Below are 19,016 nucleotides of genomic sequence, written 5' to 3' on the forward strand. Positions count from 1 at the left end.
CACTAGTCAGCTGTTTCTACCCTCAGACCATCAGACTGCTGAATAGACACCACTAGTCAGCTGTTTCTACCCCCAGACCATCAGGCTGCTGAATAGACACCACTAGTCAGCTGTTTCTACCCCCAGACCATCAGGCTGCTGAATAGACACCACTAGTCAGCTGTTTCTACCATCAGGCTGCTGAATAGACACCACTAGTCAGCTGTTTCTACCCTCAGACCATCAGGATGCTGAATAGACACCACTGGCTCGCTGCCTCCACCTTTTATAACCATTTTCACTAGTGAAATAATATCGTCTTACATGTTGGAGCTCAGAGCCTAAGATTTCCACTGTACCCTGCAATCAGACCTTCAAGCCTGTGTGACTATTAAACACAGATGTGTCGAGGGAGCGTGAAATTGTCATGCTGACTGCAGGAATGTCCACCAGAGAATAGAATTTACATTTCTCTACCATAAGCTGCCTCCAACGTAATTTTAGAGAATTTGGTAGTACGTCCAACCGGCCTCACAACCCCAGACCACGTGTAACCACACCAGCCCAGGACCTCCACATCCGGCTTCTTCACCTGTGGTGTCGTCTAAGACCAGCCACCCGGACAGCTGATGAAACTGGATTTGCACAACCAAAGAATTTATGCACAAACTGTCAGTTACCGTCTCAGGGAAGCTCATCTGCGTGCTCCTCATCCTCACCAGAGTTTTGCTCTGACTGCAGTTCGGCGTTGTAACCGTCTTCAGTGGACAAATACTCACCTTCGATGGCCACTAGCACGCTGGAGAAGTGTGCTCTTCACGGATAAATCCTAATTTCAACAGTATGAGCGTGTGTGGTGTTGTGTGGGCGAGCGTTTTGCTGATGGGTTAGGGTTAGGTTAACCCTAACCCTAACCCTAACCCAACATTGTGAACAGAGTGCCCCATGGTGGAGGTGGGGTTATGGTATGGGTAGGCATAAGCTACAGACAACAAACACAATTGCATTTTATTGATGGCAATGTGAATGCACAGAGATACCGTAATGAGATCCTGAGGCCCATTATCATGCCATTCATCCGCCGCCATCACCTCATGTTTTAGCATGATAATGCACGATCCCATGTCACAAGGATCTGCACACAATTCCTGGAAGCTGAAAATGTCCCAGTTCTTCCATGGCCTGCATACTCACCAGACATGTCACCCATTGAGCATGTTTGGGATGCTCTGGATTGACGTGTATAACAGCATGTTCCAGTTCAATATCCAGCAACTTCACACAGCCATTGAAGAGGAGTGGGGCAACATTCAACAGGCCACAATCAACAGCCTGATCAACTCTGTGTGAAGATGTCGCGCTCCATGAGGCAAATGGTGGTCACACCAGATACTGACTGGTTTTCTGATCCACACCCCTACCTTTTTTATAAGGTATTTTTAACCAACAGATGCATATCTGTATTCCCAGTCATGTGAAATCCATAGATTAGGGCCTAATGAATTTATTTAAATTGACTGATTTTCTTAAATAAACTAACTCAATAAAATGTTAGAAATAGTTGCATGTTGTGGTTTAATATTTTTTTTGTTCAATGTTGGTCCTTCTTTGCAGCACTTGACCATATGACTGGACAATAATCGAGATAAGATCAAACTAGAGCCTGCAGGACTTGCTTTGTGGAGTGTGGTGTCAAAAAAAGCAGAGCATCTCTTTATTACAGACAAACCTCTCCCCATCTGTACAACCATTGAATCTATATGTTTTGACCATGACAAGTTTACAATCCAAGGTAACGCCAAGTAAATTAGCATTATTGTGGCTGATGTAGGGGAGGGGTGATGAGGAAGTGAGTGAATGAGCTAGAGGCTTAAGACTGTAGTCTGCTTACATACTCACAGGCTGGTGGCTGATCAGGCTTGCTCCTCCCCTAAGTGTGCACTCGTTCCTCTCTATTTAAAGTGTAGTCCAATGTCCCCTTCTCATTCATCGCTCTCTCTCGGCATCTCTCTCTCTCTCTCTCTCTCTCAGCATCTCTCTCACTCTCTCTCTCTCTCTCTAAAAGGTTGTTTGTGTTGTCAATATCAGCCCTGTGTCTCTGGACGAGGTTCAGAGATTGAACAGTCAGTGGATGGTAGTGTGTGTTGTCACCACAGGAGAGATCCTGGCTGGGATGCATCTAATCCTCCACTCAATGTTTATACGATACAGCCGCGTGGGGAGGGGGGGGGGGGGTTAACACAGACGGGTCAGAGTATGTTGATCCTGGAAAGGTAATCAACATACTCAGCGCGAGTGGGCGGCTGAGAATGACACGTGTCGTCATTGGATGAAGCACTGAGGGGTTTAGAAGGAGTTTGCACCTGTGTGAACCAATGAGAGTGCAGCACAGTGTGGTGTGTGGGAGAGGCAGAATGGTACCTCATGTGAGCACACTCCCCTTGCCTTGATAGGAGATTCTGCCCTGCGGGACAAGTGAAATGAGGATTAGCCAATGAGACGTGTGGATAGAATCAGGACATAATCTAAATCTACAGACAAAGCCTTCTCTCATCTGGGATCAACTTGCTGGCTGGGGCTGGCTTAGAGTTGGGTCTCATCTGGCTCTGTGGCATTAGGGTAGCTGGCTGGGGTAGAGTTGGGTCTCATCTGGCTCTGTGGGGTTAGGGTAGCTGGCTGGGGTAGAGTTGGGTCTCATCTGGCTCTGTGGGGTTAGGGTAGCTGGCTGGGGTAGAGTTGGGTCTCATCTGGCTCTGTGGGGTTAGGGTAGCTGGCTGGGGTAGAGTTGGGTCTCATCTGGCTCTGTGGGGTTAGGGTAGCTGGCTGGGGTAGAGTTGGGTCTCATCTGGCTCTGTGGGGTTAGGGTAGCTGGCTGGGGTAGAGTTGGGTCTCATCTGGCTCTGTGGGGTTAGGGTAGCTGGCTGGGGTAGAGTTGGGTCTCATCTGGCTCTGTGGGGTTAGGGTAGCTGGCTGGGGTAGAGTTGGGTCTCATCTGGCTCTGTGGGGTTAGGGTAGCTGGCTGGGTTAGAGTTGGGTCTCTGGCTCTGTGGGGTTAGGGTAGCTGGCTGGGGTAGAGTTGGGTCTCATCTGGCTCTGTGGGGTTAGGGTAGCTGGCTGGGGTAGAGTTGGGTCTCATCTGGCTCTGTGGGGTTAGGGTAGCTGGCTGGGGTAGAGTTGGGTCTCATCTGGCTCTGTGGGGTTAGGGTAGCTGGCTGGGGTAGAGTTGGGTCTCATCTGGCTCTGTGGGGTTAGGGGTTAGGGTAGCTGGCTGGGGTAGAGTTGGGTCTCATCTGGCTCTGTGGGGTTAGGGTAGCTGGCTGGGGTAGAGTTGGGTCTCATCTGGCTCTGTGGGGTTAGGGTAGCTGGCAGGGGTAGAGTTGGGTCTCATCTGGCTCTGTGGGGTTAGGGTAGCTGGCTGGGGTAGAGTTGGGTCTCATCTGGCTCTGTGGGGTTAGGGTAGCTGGCTGGGGTAGAGTTGGGTCTCATCTGGCTCTGTGGGGTTAGGGTAGCTGGCTGGGGTAGAGTTGGGTCTCATCTGGCTCTGTGGGGTTAGGGTAGCTGGCTGGGGTAGAGTTGGGTCTCATCTGGCTCTGTGGGGTTAGGGTAGATGGCTGGGGTAGAGTTGGGTCTCATCTGGCTCTGTGGGGTTAGGGTAGCTGGCTGGGGTAGAGTTGGGTCTCATCTGGCTCTGTGGGGTTAGGGTAGCTGGCTCCATGCTGGGTGATCTGAAAAAACCATGGGCAAATCTAATGGCAATTTATTCTAAGGCTGTGGCAGTCACGAAATTTCGTCAGCCACGAACATAAACACATTTAGCATCTCCTGGCTTCCACAGATTCCCTACAAGTCACTGACCTTTGGAACATCTACATTTTAAAAAATCTAATGAATTCATGTAATGTAGTCTACACCATCACAATAAATGCATTATTTATTTTAGACAGACAGGTCTGAAGAAACATGATATGAAGAAAATGTAGTCTATTTCAGAACAACATAATAGCATCCTCTGAGTTGTCCTGATCTGGATATGCCATATGGCTGTGGGGCTACACTAGTTCATTTAGCAGGTCCTGATCTGGCTATGCCATATGGCTGTGGGGCTACACTAGTTCATTTAGCAGGTCCTGATCTGGCTAGGCCATATGGCTGTGGGGCTACACTAGTTCATTTAGCAGGTCCTGATCTGGCTATGCCATATGGCTGTGGGCTACACTAGTTCATTTAGCAGGTCCTGATCTGGCTATGCCATGTGGCTGTGGGCTACACTAGTTCATTTAGCAGGTCCTGATCTGGCTATGCCATGTGGCTGTGGGCTACACTAGTTCATTTAGCAGGTCCTGATCTGGCTATGCCATGTGGCTGTGGGCTACACTAGTTCATTTAGCAGGTCCTGATCTGGCTAGGCCATATGGCTGTGGGGCTACACTAGTTCATTTAGCAGGTCCTGATCTGGCTATGCCATATGGCTGTGGGCTACACTAGTTCATTTAGCAGGTCCTGATCTGGCTAGGCCATATGGCTGTGGGGCTACACTAGTTCATTTAGCAGGTCCTGATCTGGCTATGCCATATGGCTGTGGGCTACACTAGTTCATTTAGCAGGTCCTGATCTGGCTAGGCCATATGGCTGTGGGCTACACTAGTTCATTTAGCAGGTCCTGATCTGGCTAGGCCATATGGCTGTGGGCTACACTAGTTCATTTAGCAGGTCCTGATCTGGCTATGCCATGTGGCTGTGGGCTACACTAGTTCATTTAGCAGGTCCTGATCTGGCTAGGCCATATGGCTGTGGGCTACACTAGTTCATTTAGCAGGTCCTGATCTGGCTAGGCCATGTGGCTGTGGGCTACACTAGTTCATTTAGCAGGTCCTGATCTGGCTATGCCATGTGGCTGTGGGCTACACTAGTTCATTTAGCAGGTCCTGATCTGGCTATGCCATGTGGCTGTGGGCTACACTAGTTCATTTAGCAGGTCCTGATCTGGCTATGCCATGTGGCTGTGGGCTACACTAGTTCATTTAGCAGGTCCTGATCTGGCTATGCCATGTGGCTGTGGGCTACACTAGTTCATTTAGCAGGTCCTGATCTGGCTATGCCATATGGCTGTGGGCTACACTAGTTCATTTAGCAGGTCCTGATCTGGCTATGCCATATGGCTGTGGGCTACACTAGTTCATTTAGCAGGTCCTGATCTGGCTAGGCCATATGGCTGTGGGCTACACTAGTTCATTTAGCAGGTCCTGATCTGGCTATGCCATATGGCTGTGGGCTACACTAGTTCATTTAGCAGGTCCTGATCTGGCTATGCCATATGGCTGTGGGCTACACTAGTTCATTTAGCAGGTCCTGATCTGGCTAGGCCATATGGCTGTGGGCTACACTAGTTCATTTAGCAGGTCCTGATCTGGCTATGCCATATGGCTGTGGGGCTACACTAGTTCATTTAGCAGGTCCTGATCTGGCTATGCCATATGGCTGTGGGCTACACTAGTTCATTTAGCAGGTCCTGATCTGGCTAGGCCATATGGCTGTGGGCTACACTAGTTCATTTAGCAGGTCCTGATCTGGCTAGGCCATATGGCTGTGGGCTACACTAGTTCATTTAGCAGGTCCTGATCTGGCTATGCCATATGGCTGTGGGCTACACTAGTTCATTTAGCAGGTCCTGATCTGGCTGTGCCATATGGCTGTGGGGCTACACTAGTTCATTTAGCAGGTCCTGATCTGGCTATGCCATATGGCTGTGGGCTACACTAGTTCATTTAGCAGGTCCTGATCTGGCTATGCCATGTGGCTGTGGGCTACACTAGTTCATTTAGCAGGTCCTGATCTGGCTATGCCATATGGCTGTGGGCTACACTAGTTCATTTAGCAGACAAGATTTGCTTAAAATTCCGTGGAATTATTTATATTATTTTATAGTATGAAGAATACAATCGAACAAAGCTGAATAGAAAGGATATTTTCTCCAAATGATTTGAGGGAGTGAACACATGCGGCTATTCTGTGTTGACCGGTTAACAAAGAAAAAGTTATTCCTATATGGTTAATTTTGAGTTATTTATGTAACTTTAGTTGTTCTACAGACGTTGGGCTATACGTTTTGATTTAATACATTGTAAGGCTGCATGATGAGACTCTAATGATGATTTGATAAAGGTTGCTTGAAAGGCTCTGCTTAGTTTTTTGTGCAGGCTATACACACTACATCAGTCACTCATTCACAATTTGACCAGCACTTGATAATGCCTAGAATTTGACGGCGGCATCCCCTTTGTGTGGCCGCAATGCACCCTAAAAAAATCCATGCCTTTTGTGGCCAGAGTTGGCTGCCCGGCTAAACTGAGCAATCTGGGGAGGAGGGCCTTGGTCAGGGAGGTGACCAAGAACCCGATGGTCACTCTGGCAGAGCTCTAGAGTTCCTCTGTGGAGATGGGAGAACCTTCCAGAAGGACAACCATCTCTGCAGCACTCCACCAATCAGGCCTTTATGGTAGAGTGGCCAGACGGAAACCACTCCTCAGTATAAGGCACATGACAGCCCGCTTGGAGTTTGCCAAAAGACACCTAATGACTCTTAAGACCATTAGAAACAAGATTCTCTAGTCTGATGAAAACCAGATTGAACTCTTTGGCCTGAATGTAAATGTGATATTTCAGTTTATTTTTTATAAATTAGCAAACATTTCTAGAAACCTGTTTTTGCTTTGTCATTATGTGCCTTCAAAGTATTCAGACCCCTTTAGTTTCTGAATAAACCGTGTTCAGTATTCAGACCCCTTTAGTTTCTGAATAAACCGTGTTCAGTATTCAGACCCCTTTAGTTTCTGAATAAACCGTGTTCAGTATTCAGACCCCTTTAGTTTCTGAATAAACCGTGTTCAGTATTCAGACCCCTTTAGTTTCTGAATAAACCGTGTTCAGTATTCAGACCCCTTTAGTTTCTGAATAAACCGTGTTCAGTATTCAGACCCCTTTAGTTTCTGAATAAACCGTGTTCAGTATTCAGACCCCTTTAGTTTCTGAATAAACCGTGTTCAGTATTCAGACCCCTTTAGTTTCTGAATAAACCGTGTTCAGTATTCAGACCCCTTTAGTTTCTGAATAAACCGTGTTCAGTATTCAGACCCCTTTAGTTTCTGAATAAACCGTGTTCAGTATTCAGACCCCTTTAGTTTCTGAATAAACCGTGTTCAGTATTCAGACCCCTTTAGTGTCTGAATAAACCGTGTTCAGTATTCAGACCCCTTTAGTTTCTGAATAAACCGTGTTCAGTATTCAGACCCCTTTAGTTTCTGAATAAACCGTGTTCAGTATTCAGACCCCTTTAGTGTCTGAATAAACCGTGCCTTCAAAGTATTCAGACCCCTTTAGTTTCTGAATAAACCGTGTTCAGTATTCAGACCCCTTTAGTGTCTGAATAAACCGTGCCTTCAAAGTATTCAGACCCCTTTAGTTTCTGAATAAACCGTGTTCAGTATTCAGACCCCTTTAGTTTCTGAATAAACCATGTTCAGTATTCAGACCCCTTTAGTTTCTGAATAAACCGTGTTCAGTATTCAGACCCCTTTAGTTTCTGAATAAACCATGTTCAGTATTCAGACCCCTTTAGTTTCTGAATAAACCGTGTTCGGTATTCAGACCCCTTTAGTTTCTGAATAAACCGTGTTCGGTATTCAGACCCCTTTAGTTTCTGAATAAACCGTGTTCAGTATTCAGACCACTTTAGTTTCTGAATAAACCGTGTTCAGTATTCAGACCCCTTTAGTTTCTGAATAAACCGTGTTCAGTATTCAGACCCCTTTAGTTTCTGAATAAACCGTGTTCAGTATTCAGACCCCTTTAGTTTCTGAATAAACCGTGTTCGGTATTCAGACCCCTTTAGTTTCTGAATAAACCGTGTTCGGTATTCAGACCCCTTTAGTTTCTGAATAAACCGTGTTCAGTATTCAGACCCCTTTAGTTTCTGAATAAACCATGTTCAGTATTCAGACCCCTTTAGTTTCTGAATAAACCGTGTTCAGTATTCAGACCCCTTTAGTTTCTGAATAAACCGTGTTCAGTATTCAGACCCCTTTAGTTTCTGAATAAACCGTGTTCAGTATTCAGACCCCTTTAGTTTCTGAATAAACCGTGTTCAGTATTCAGACCCCTTTAGTTTCTGTATAAACCGTGTTCAGTATTCAGACCCCTTTAGTGTCTGAATAAACCGTGCCTTCAAAGTATTCAGACCCCTTTAGTTTCTGAATAAACCGTGTTCAGTATTCAGACCCCTTTAGTTTCTGAATAAACCGTGTTCAGTATTCAGACCCCTTTAGTGTCTGAATAAACCGTGCCTTCAAAGTATTCAGACCCCTTTAGTTTCTGTATAAACCGTGTTCAGTATTCAGACCCCTTTAGTTTCTGTATAAACCGTGTTCAGTATTCAGACCCCTTTAGTTTCTGAATAAACCGTGTTCAGTATTCAGACCACTTTAGTTTCTGAATAAACCGTGTTCGGTATTCAGACCCCTTTAGTTTCTGAATAAACCGTGTTCGGTATTCAGACCCCTTTAGTTTCTGAATAAACCGTGTTCAGTATTCAGACCCCTTTAGTTTCTGAATAAACCGTGTTCAGTATTCAGACCCCTTTAGTTTCTGAATAAACCGTGTTCAGTATTCAGACCCCTTTAGTTTCTGAATAAACCGTGTTCAGTATTCAGACCACTTTAGTTTCTGAATAAACCGTGTTCGGTATTCAGACCACTTTAGTTTCTGAATAAACCGTGTTCGGTATTCAGACCCCTTTAGTTTCTGAATAAACCGTGTTCGGTATTCAGACCCCTTTAGTTTCTGAATAAACCGTGTTCGGTATTCAGACCCCTTTAGTTTCTGAATAAACCGTGTTCGGTATTCAGACCCCTTTAGTTTCTGAATAAACCGTGTTCAGTATTCAGACCCCTTTAGTTTCTGAATAAACCGTGTTCAGTATTCAGACCCCTTTAGTTTCTGAATAAACCGTGTTCAGTATTCAGACCCCTTTAGTTTCTGAATAAACCGTGTTCAGTATTCAGACCCCTTTAGTTTCTGAATAAACCGTGTTCAGTATTCAGACCCCTTTAGTTTCTGAATAAACCGTGTTCAGTATTCAGACCCCTTTAGTTTCTGAATAAACCGTGTTCAGTATTCAGACCCCTTTAGTTTCTGAATAAACCGTGTTCAGTATTCAGACCCCTTTAGTTTCTGAATAAACCGTGTTCAGTATTCAGACCCCTTTAGTTTCTGAATAAACCGTGTTCAGTATTCAGACCCCTTTAGTTTCTGAATAAACCGTGTTCAGTATTCAGACCCCTTTAGTTTCTGAATAAACCGTGCCTTCAAAGTATTCAGACCCCTTTAGTTTCTGAATAAACCGTGCCTTCAAAGTATTCAGACCCCTTTAGATTTTACACATTTTGTTACATATGGATCTTTTATTTTATAATTAATTTATAATTTTATAATATAAATACAATTATCTTCGGTTAGAGGAGATGGAGAAGACTGAAATGAAAACATGCTTAAAGTACTTTGCTTCCTCATCCAAAATATTGTTTGGTGAATCACGGGTGACTGTCATTTGTAACAAGTTTCAGTAAATTATTTTTGGTAGCATTTCTATGTTGAAGATTAAAAAAAATATTTGGATTATTTTTCTGCATTTTCCATCCAGTTTGCTTTTATTTTTATAATAAATTACACTTGATCTTTCTTGAATAAATTCCTCCATGTTTTTCCTCTAAAGTGTTCTGATAGTTTTTATTGCTAACTATCAGTACTGTCCTTCTATTTCCTTTGTTAATATGACTACCGATGACTACTGAATTGCATGGCCTCTAAAGCACATTGTAAAAGTGCCCCATACAATAAGGGGTTTTGCTGTACCTATGTTATTTAGGAAAAAGTCTAATAAATTATTCTGGTTAAAAACAAGTTAACATCCAATAGGCTTTGATTAAATTTGCAATATCCTCTTCCACGTTGAATTTCTGTAAATGTAATCTATATGCCAATTATTTGTTGGTCTGACGGCATTCGCTCCCCTATCAAAACTTTTTATCTTTTTTTTCTTTCTTACTTTTTGGTTAAGCCTCTGCCATGTATATCTCACTAGGTCAGGATAATTAAGCTTCCAAATATCTACTAGTTCCAATATATCCATGACATTGGTGGTTTCCTTTACGTTCCATAGATGTATTTAAAACCGTATTATAATCTCCCACCATAATAATAGAGTCTCGTGTTGCTTGCAGGGTTGATCATTTATTATATATATTTTCAAAGAAGCATGGATCATCATTATTTGGACCGTAAAGGTTAATGAGACATATCTGTTTATGGTCCAATAACATATTTAAAATAATCCATCTACCTTGCGGATCTGTTTGGCCAATTTGCACATTCGGATCAAAATTATTGTTAATTAATATCATCACCTCTTTTAAATTTCTTTGCCCATTGGAGAAGTATATTTCGCCCCCCTAGTCCTTTTTCCTAACAACTTCATCTAAAATCATTGAATGAGTTTCCTGTAAACAATAGATATTATATTCCTTGTCTCTTAGGAGAGGGAGGGAGAGAATCCTGTGACACACCGTCCCAGACCATGATGGACCCTCCCCCTCCAAATCGATCCCTCTCCAGAGTACAGGCCTCGGTGTAACGCTCATTCCTTCCACGATAAACGCGAATCCGACCATCACCCCTGGTGAGACAAAACCGCGACTCGTCAGTGAAGAGCACTTTTTGCCAGTCCTGTGTGGTCCAGCAACGGTGGGTTTGTGACCATAGGCGACGTTGTTGCCGGTGATGTCTGATGAGGACCTGCCTTACAACAGACCTACAAGCCCTCAGGCTGAGAGAGGCTGGATTGCGGACAGTCACTGATGGAGGGATTGTGCGTTCCTGGTGTAACTCGGGCAGTTGTTGTTGCCATCCTGTACCTGTCCCGCAGGTGTGATGTTCGGATGTACCGATCCTGTGCAGGTGTTACACGTGGTCTGCCACTGCGAGGACGATCAGCTGTCCGTCCTGTCTCCCTGTAGCTCTGTCTTAGCCGTCTCACAGTACGGACATTGCAATTTATTGCCCTGGCCACATCTGCAGTCCTCATGCCTTCTTGCAGCATGCCCAAGGCACGTTCACGCAGATGAGCAGGGACCCTGGGCATCTTTTGGTGTTTTTCAGAGTCCGTAGAAAGGCCTCTTTAGTTTCCTAAGTTTTCATAACTGTGACCTTAATTGCATATCGTCTGTAAGCTGTTAGTGTCTTAACGACCGTTCCACGGGTGCATGTTCATTAATTCTTTATGGTTCATTGAACAAGCATGGGAAAGTGTTTAAACCCTTTACAATGAAGATCTGTGAAGTTATTTGGATTTTTACGAATTATCTTTGAAAGACGGGGCCTGAAAAAGGGACCTTTCTTTTTGCAGAGTTATTTATTTATATATATAATGTAAAAAATCTTGTACATCTTAATTACCACAATTAACAAATAAAATGCGTAGTATTGTCGGCAGTTCATGCAATGGAGTGTTACCCCTAACCAGGAGTGTTACCCCTAACCAGGAGTGTTACCCCTAACCAGGATTGCCATTACAAACAATTAGTGATTCATTGTGTATTGTCCCAAACATTATTACCCGCATAGCAACATATGTGGGATACTTATACTCATGCACACTCTACCTCTTTCCCCCACAAACAACCAGACACTCTTGATGTTCAACAGTTGTTCCATCCAGAGCCCAACTCAACAGAAGACCTTGATGTTCAACAGTTGTTCCATCCAGAGCCCAACTCAACAGAAGACCTTGATGTTCAACAGTTGTTCCATCCAGAGCCCAACTCAACAGAAGACCTTGATGTTCAACAGTTGTTCCATCCAGAGCCCAACTCAACAGAAGACCTCGATGTTCAACAGTTGTTCCATCCAGAGCCCAACTCAACAGAAGACCTTGATGTTCAACAGTTGTTCCATCCAGAGCCCAACTCAACAACCAGACACTCTTGATGTTCAACAGTTGTTCCATCCAGAGCCCAACTCAACAGAAGACCTTGATGTTCAACAGTTGTTCCATCCAGAGCCCAACTCAACAGAAGACCTTGATGTTCAACAGTTGTTCCATCCAGAGCCCAACTCAACAGAAGACCTTGATGTTCAACAGTTGTTCCATCCAGAGCCCAACTCAACAACCAGACACTCTTGATGTTCAACAGTTGTTCCATCCAGAGCCCAACTCAACAGAAGACCTTGATGTGTGAATGCATATACAGTTGCAGCTGTTTGAGAAATCATGAAATTGAGCAAAAAACTGGCAGAAATGGGAAGATTTGATGAACCAATGTCAAGTCCTAGCTGATGGAGATCAGATACACCACCTTCCCCTGAAACACGCTGGTCCCCCGTTGTGACCATTTTCCCAAAGCATCTCTGAGCAGTCAGACCTTTTCATTATTTTGTGCCACAATAGTCCTGGCATTTTGATATATTGCCTAAAAAAAAATCTAATTAATTCAAAGCCACTGGGCCTAATAAGACATTTTTCATTTAATTTGTATTTCATTCTAAGTAACAATTTATTGAGTATAATGATTTAATACAACTAAATGTTTAGGTGCTGAGTGCTTTATGTTCCTGCCAGCCTAGTGTCTCGCACTCTCAAATGCTCCACAATGTATTTGTTTGTAGGCCTTGAAATCACTGAGATAATAAGCTAATACTATAGCCAAAATAATGCATGTTCATTCCTTCTTAGGCTCCCTGTCTGGGTCCTGACTAATGTAGAGTGTTTTTAGTGCTGTTTAGTATGACATGTAGCCTATTTCAAATAATGAGTGCTTCTTACAGTCACCTTTTTTATATTTATGAAAATACTTTTCATTCAAATCAAATGGTTTGGTTTCAATACTTCAAAATCAAATGGTAGGTCCAGGTTGTCACAAAAATAGATGGGTGTTGGTTAAATGGTGTTTTAATGAATGAGTGGTATTTTTTTTTTTTTTTCTGTGAGCGAGGAGCGGTTTGGTTTTTAGTGGAGCGGTTTTCCGACCACTCAACTCCATACTCTGATGTGAACCATGTGCCACCACATTACACTGAATCTAGACACACACACACTATTCAAAACTGTTTATTTTCTCGTCTTTGCAGTGGGTCGAGCAGCAGCATGATCGCAATCGACAACAAGATAGAGCAAGCCATGGTAGGTCTCTTGTGTTTTTCAAAAATGAAAGCCTGAAACCTTGAATAAAGACTGTTGGCATCTAGTGGAAGCCATAGGAATTGCAATCTGGGAGACGGATGTACATAGAAACAATAGGTTTCCATAAGAGCCTGGGAGTTCAAAAAAATTAATAATTCTGGTCGGATTTTCGCCTGCCATATCAATTCTGTTATAGTCTCAGAGATTATTTTAACAGTTTTAGAAACGTCAAAGTGTTTTCTATCCAATGCTACCAATTATATGCATATCCTGGCTTCTGGGCCTGAGTAACAGGCAGTTTACTTTGGGCACGTCAGTCAGGCAGAAATTCAGGAAACTAGACCCTATCCCAGAGAGGTTTTTACCTTATTCTGACTTCATGTATTGTGATATAAATCAAATTTTATTTGTCATATACACGTGTTTAGCAGATGTTATTGCTGGTGTAGCGAAATGCTTGTGTTTCTAGCTCCAACAGTGCAGTAATATCTAAATAGTAATATCTAACAATTTCACAACTAAACACACAAATCTAAAAGAATGGAATTAAGAATATCTAAATATTTGGACGAGCGATGTCATAACGGCATAGACATATACAGGCATGTTGGGTAATAACCTTATTCTGATATCATGTGTTGTGATACACTCCCGAGTGGTCTAAGGCACTGCATCTCAGTGCTTGAGGCGTCACTACAGACACCCTGGTTCGAATCCAAGCTGTATCACAACCGGCCGTGATTGGGAGTCCCATAGGGCGGCACACAATTGGCCCAGTGTCGTCCGGGTTTGGCCGGTGTAGGCAGTCATTGTAAAATGGCCCAGTGTCGTCCGGGTTTGGCCGGTGTAGGCCATCATTGTAAATTGGCCCAGCGTCGTCCGGGTTTGGCCGGTGTAGGCCGTCATTGTAAAATGGCCCAGTGTCGTCCGGGTTTGGCCGGTGTAGGCCGTCATTGTAAATTGGCCCAGCGTCGTCCGGGTTTGGCCGGTGTAGGCCATCATTGTAAAATGGCCCAGCGTCGTCCGGTTTGGCCGGTGTAGGCCGTCATTGTAAAATGGCCCAGTGTCGTCCGGGTTTGGCCGGTGTAGGCCGTCATTGTAAATTGGCCCAGCGTCGTCCGGGTTTGGCCGGTGTAGGCCATCATTGTAAAATGGCCCAGCGTCGTCCGGGTTTGGCCGGTGTAGGCCGTCATTGTAAAATGGCCCAGTGTCGTCCGGGTTTGGCCGGTGTAGGCCGTCATTGTAAATTGCCCAGCGTCTCCGGTTTTGGCCGGTGTAGGCCATCATTGTAAATGGCCCAGCGTCGTCCGGGTTTGGACATTGTAGGCCGTCATTGTAAATTGCCCCAGCGTCGTCCGGGTTTGGCCGGTGTAGGCCGTCATTGTAAAATGGCCCAGCGTCGTCCGGGTTTGGCCGGTGTAGGCCGTCATTGTAAAATGGCCCAGCGTCGTCCGGGTTTGGACATTGTAGGCCGTCATTGTAAATTGCCCCAGCGTCGTCCGGGTTTGGCCGGTGTAGGCCGTCATTGTAAATTGCCCCAGCGTCGTCCGGGTTTGGCCGGTGTAGGCCGTCATTGTAAATTGGCCCAGCGTCGTCCGGGTTTGGCCGGTGTAGGCCGTCATTGTAAACTGGCCCAGCGTCGTCCGGGTTTGGCCGGTGTCGGCCGTCATTGTAAATTGCCCCAGCGTCGTCCGGGTTTGGACATTGTAGGCCGTCATTGTAAAATGGCCCAGCGCCGTCTGGGTTTGGCCGGTGTAGGCCGTCATTGTAAAATGGCCCAGCGTCGTCCGGGTTTGGCCGGTGTAGGCCGTCATTGTAAATTGGCCCAGCGTCGTCCGGGTTTGGCCGGTGTCGGCCGTCATTGTAAATAAGAATTTGTTCTTAACTGACTTATACGCTGAGTGGACAAAACATTAAGAACACCTGCTCTTTCCATGTGAATCCAGGTGAAAGCTATTATCCCTTATTGATGTCACTTGTTAAATCCACTTCAATCAGTATAGATGAAGGGGAGGAGACGGGTTAAATAAGGATTTATGTGTGCCATTCAGAGGGTGAATGGACAAGACAAAACATTAAAGTGCCTTTGAATGGGGTATGGTAGGAGGTGCCAGGTGCACCGGTATGTGGCAAGAACTGCAACAGTTTCCCGTGTGTATCAAAAATGGTCCACCACCCAAAGGACAGGCAGCCAACTTGACAACTGTGGGAAGCATTGGAGTCAACATGGGCCAGCATCCCTGTTGAATGCTTTCGACACCTTGTACAGCCAATGTAACAGTATAGCGTCCGTTCCTCTCCTCGCCCCTACCTGGGCTCGAACCAGGGACCCTCTGCACACATCTACAACTGCCTCCCACGAAGCATCGTTACCCATCGCTCCACAAAAGCCGCGGCCCTTGCAGAGCAAGGGGAACAACTACTTCAAGGTCTCAGAGCGAGTGACGTCACTGATTGAAACGCTATTAGCGCGCACCCCGCTAACTAGCTAGCCATTTCACATCGGTTACACCCAGACAAATTGAGGCTGTTCTGAGGGCAAAAGGGGGTGGAACTCAATATTAGGAAGGTGTTCTTAGTGTTTTGTGTACTCAGTGTAGATTATTTTCTATATTTCAGGACCTTGTAAAGACCCACCTGATGCTGGCGGTCAGAGAGGAGGTGGAGTTGCTATGGGAACAGATTAAAGAACTATCAGAAAGGAACGCCCAGCTGGAGAGAGAGAACTATATCCTGAGAACTCTGAGAGACTGACACAGCAACAAAATGTTACACTCCTGTAATGATCACCCCGTTGTTTAAATTAGTAATACCTGTAACATTACTGATGAGTGAATCTGTCGAACTGCAGAAAACAATAATAAATAACTGTGACTAAAGAGTACCTGGCTACCTAGAGCTCACACACACACACACAGCGTTGTCGGGGGTAACCGGCAGAGCCGGGTCGGAATGTGGATTGGAGAGCTAAGAGGATGGGAAGGATCAAACAGTCAGGGATCAGCACCTCTACCTCTATATACACCACCTCTATACACACCACACATCTATACACACCTCTATACACACCACACATCTATACACACCACACCTCTATATACACCTCTATACACACCACATCTATACACACCACACATCTATACACACCACACATCTATACACACCACACATCTATATACACCACACATCTATACACCTCTATACACACCTCACCTCTATACACACCTCACCTCTATATACACCACACCTCTATACACACCTCACCTCTATATACACCACCTCTATACACACCACACATCTATACACACCTCTATACACACCACACCTCTATATACACCTCTATACACACCACACATCTATATACACACCTCTATACACACCACACATCTATATACACCTCTATACACACCACACACCTATATACATCTCTATACACACCACACATCTATACACACCTCTATACACACCACACATCTATACACACCTCTATACACACCACATCTATATACACACCACACATCTATACACACCTCTATACACACCACACATCTATATACACCTATATACACACCACACCTCTATACACACCTCTATACATAAAACACATCTATACACACCTCTATACACACCACACCTCTATACACACCTCTATACACACCACACATCTATATACACCTATATACACACCACACCTCTATATACACCTCTATACACACCTCTATACACACCACACATCTATATACTACTCTATACACACCTCACATCTATATACACCTATATACACACCACACATCTATATACACCTCTATACACACCACACATCTATACACACCTCTATATACACCAAACATCTATATGCACCTCTATACACACCACACATCTATACACACCACACATCTATATACACCTCTATACACACCACACATCTATATACACCTCTATACACACCACACATCTATACACACCACACATCTATACACACCTCTATATACACCACACATCTATATACACCTCTATACACACCACACATCTATATACATCTATACACACCACACATCTATATACACCTCTATACACACCACACATCTATATACACCTCTATACACACCACACATCTATATACACCACACATCTATATACACCTCTATACACACCACACCTCTATACATCTATATACACCTCTATACACACCACACATCTATATACACCACACATCTATATACACCTCTATACACACCACACCTCTATACACACCACACATCTATATACACCTCTATATACACCACACATCTATACACACCTATATACACACCACATCTATATACACCTCTATATACACCACACATCTATATACACCACACATCTATATACGTCTATACACACCACACATCTATATACACCTATTCACACCACACATCTATATACACCTCTATACACACCACACCTCTATACACACCTCACCTCTATATACACCACTATACACACCACATCTATATACACCTCTATACACACCACACCTCTATATACACCTCTATACACCCCATCTATATACACCTCTATACCACCACATCTATATACACCTCTATACACACCACACATCTATACACACCACACACCTATATACACCTCTATACACACCACATCTATACACACCACACATCTATATACACCTCTATACACACCACACATCTATACACACCACACATCTATATACACCTCTATACACACCACACCTCTATATACACCTCTATACACACCTCACAAGTATATACACCTCTATACACACCACACCTCTATATACACCTCTATACACACCACACCTCTATATACACCTCTATACACACCACACATCTATACACACCTCTATACACACCTCGCATCTATATACACCTCTATACACACCACACCTCTATACACACCTCTATACACACCACACATCTATATACACACCACACATCTATATACACCTCTATACACACCACACCTCTATATACACCTCTATACACACCACACATCTATATACACCTCTATACACACCACACCTCTATATACACCTCTATACACACCACACATCTATATACACACCACACATCTATATACACCTCTATACACACCACACATCTATACACACCACACATCTATATACACTTCTATAACAACCACCCTCTATACCCACCACACCTCTATACACACCACACATCTTATACACCTCTATACACACACACACCTCTATATCACCTCTATCACACCACATCTATATACACCTCTATACACACCACACATCTATATACACCTCTATACACACCACACATCTATACACACCACACACCTATATACACCTCTATACACACCACATCTATACACACCACACATCTATATACACCTCTATACACACCATACACCTATTCACACCACACATCTATATACACCTCTATACACACCACACCTCTATACACACCTCACCTCTATATACACCACTATACACACCACATCTATATACACCTCTATACACACCACACCTCTATATACACCTCTATACACACCACATCTATATACACCTCTATACACACCACACATCTATATACACCTCTATACACACCACACATCTATACACACCACACCTATATACACCTCTATAACCCACCTATACACACCACACATCTATATACACCTCTATACACACCACACATCACTATACACACCACACATCTATATACACCTCTATACACACCACACCTCTATATACACCTCTATACACACCTCACAAGTATATACACCTCTATACCACCACACCTCTATATCACCTCTA

At 44.2% G+C, this 19,016-nt stretch overlaps 1 protein-coding gene across 1 annotated transcript in view; it reads left to right on the top strand.

Annotated features, from left to right (window-relative positions):
• The window catches only part of LOC120041634 (TSC22 domain family protein 3-like), a 35,897-nt gene extending 19,812 nt beyond the window's left edge, over nt 1-16,085 (top strand). The window contains exons 2-3 of the mRNA XM_038986496.1: nt 13,156-13,207; nt 15,827-16,085. Of these exons, the coding sequence (XP_038842424.1) occupies nt 13,156-13,207; nt 15,827-15,961 (187 nt within the window). The 3' untranslated portion in view covers nt 15,962-16,085. The remainder of the gene's footprint in view (nt 1-13,155; nt 13,208-15,826) is intronic.
• Nucleotides 16,086-19,016: the final 2,931 nt, after the last annotated feature.

This window comes from Salvelinus namaycush, unplaced genomic scaffold (assembly GCF_016432855.1).
Source record: "Salvelinus namaycush isolate Seneca unplaced genomic scaffold, SaNama_1.0 Scaffold492, whole genome shotgun sequence".
NCBI lineage: Eukaryota > Metazoa > Chordata > Actinopteri > Salmoniformes > Salmonidae > Salvelinus > Salvelinus namaycush.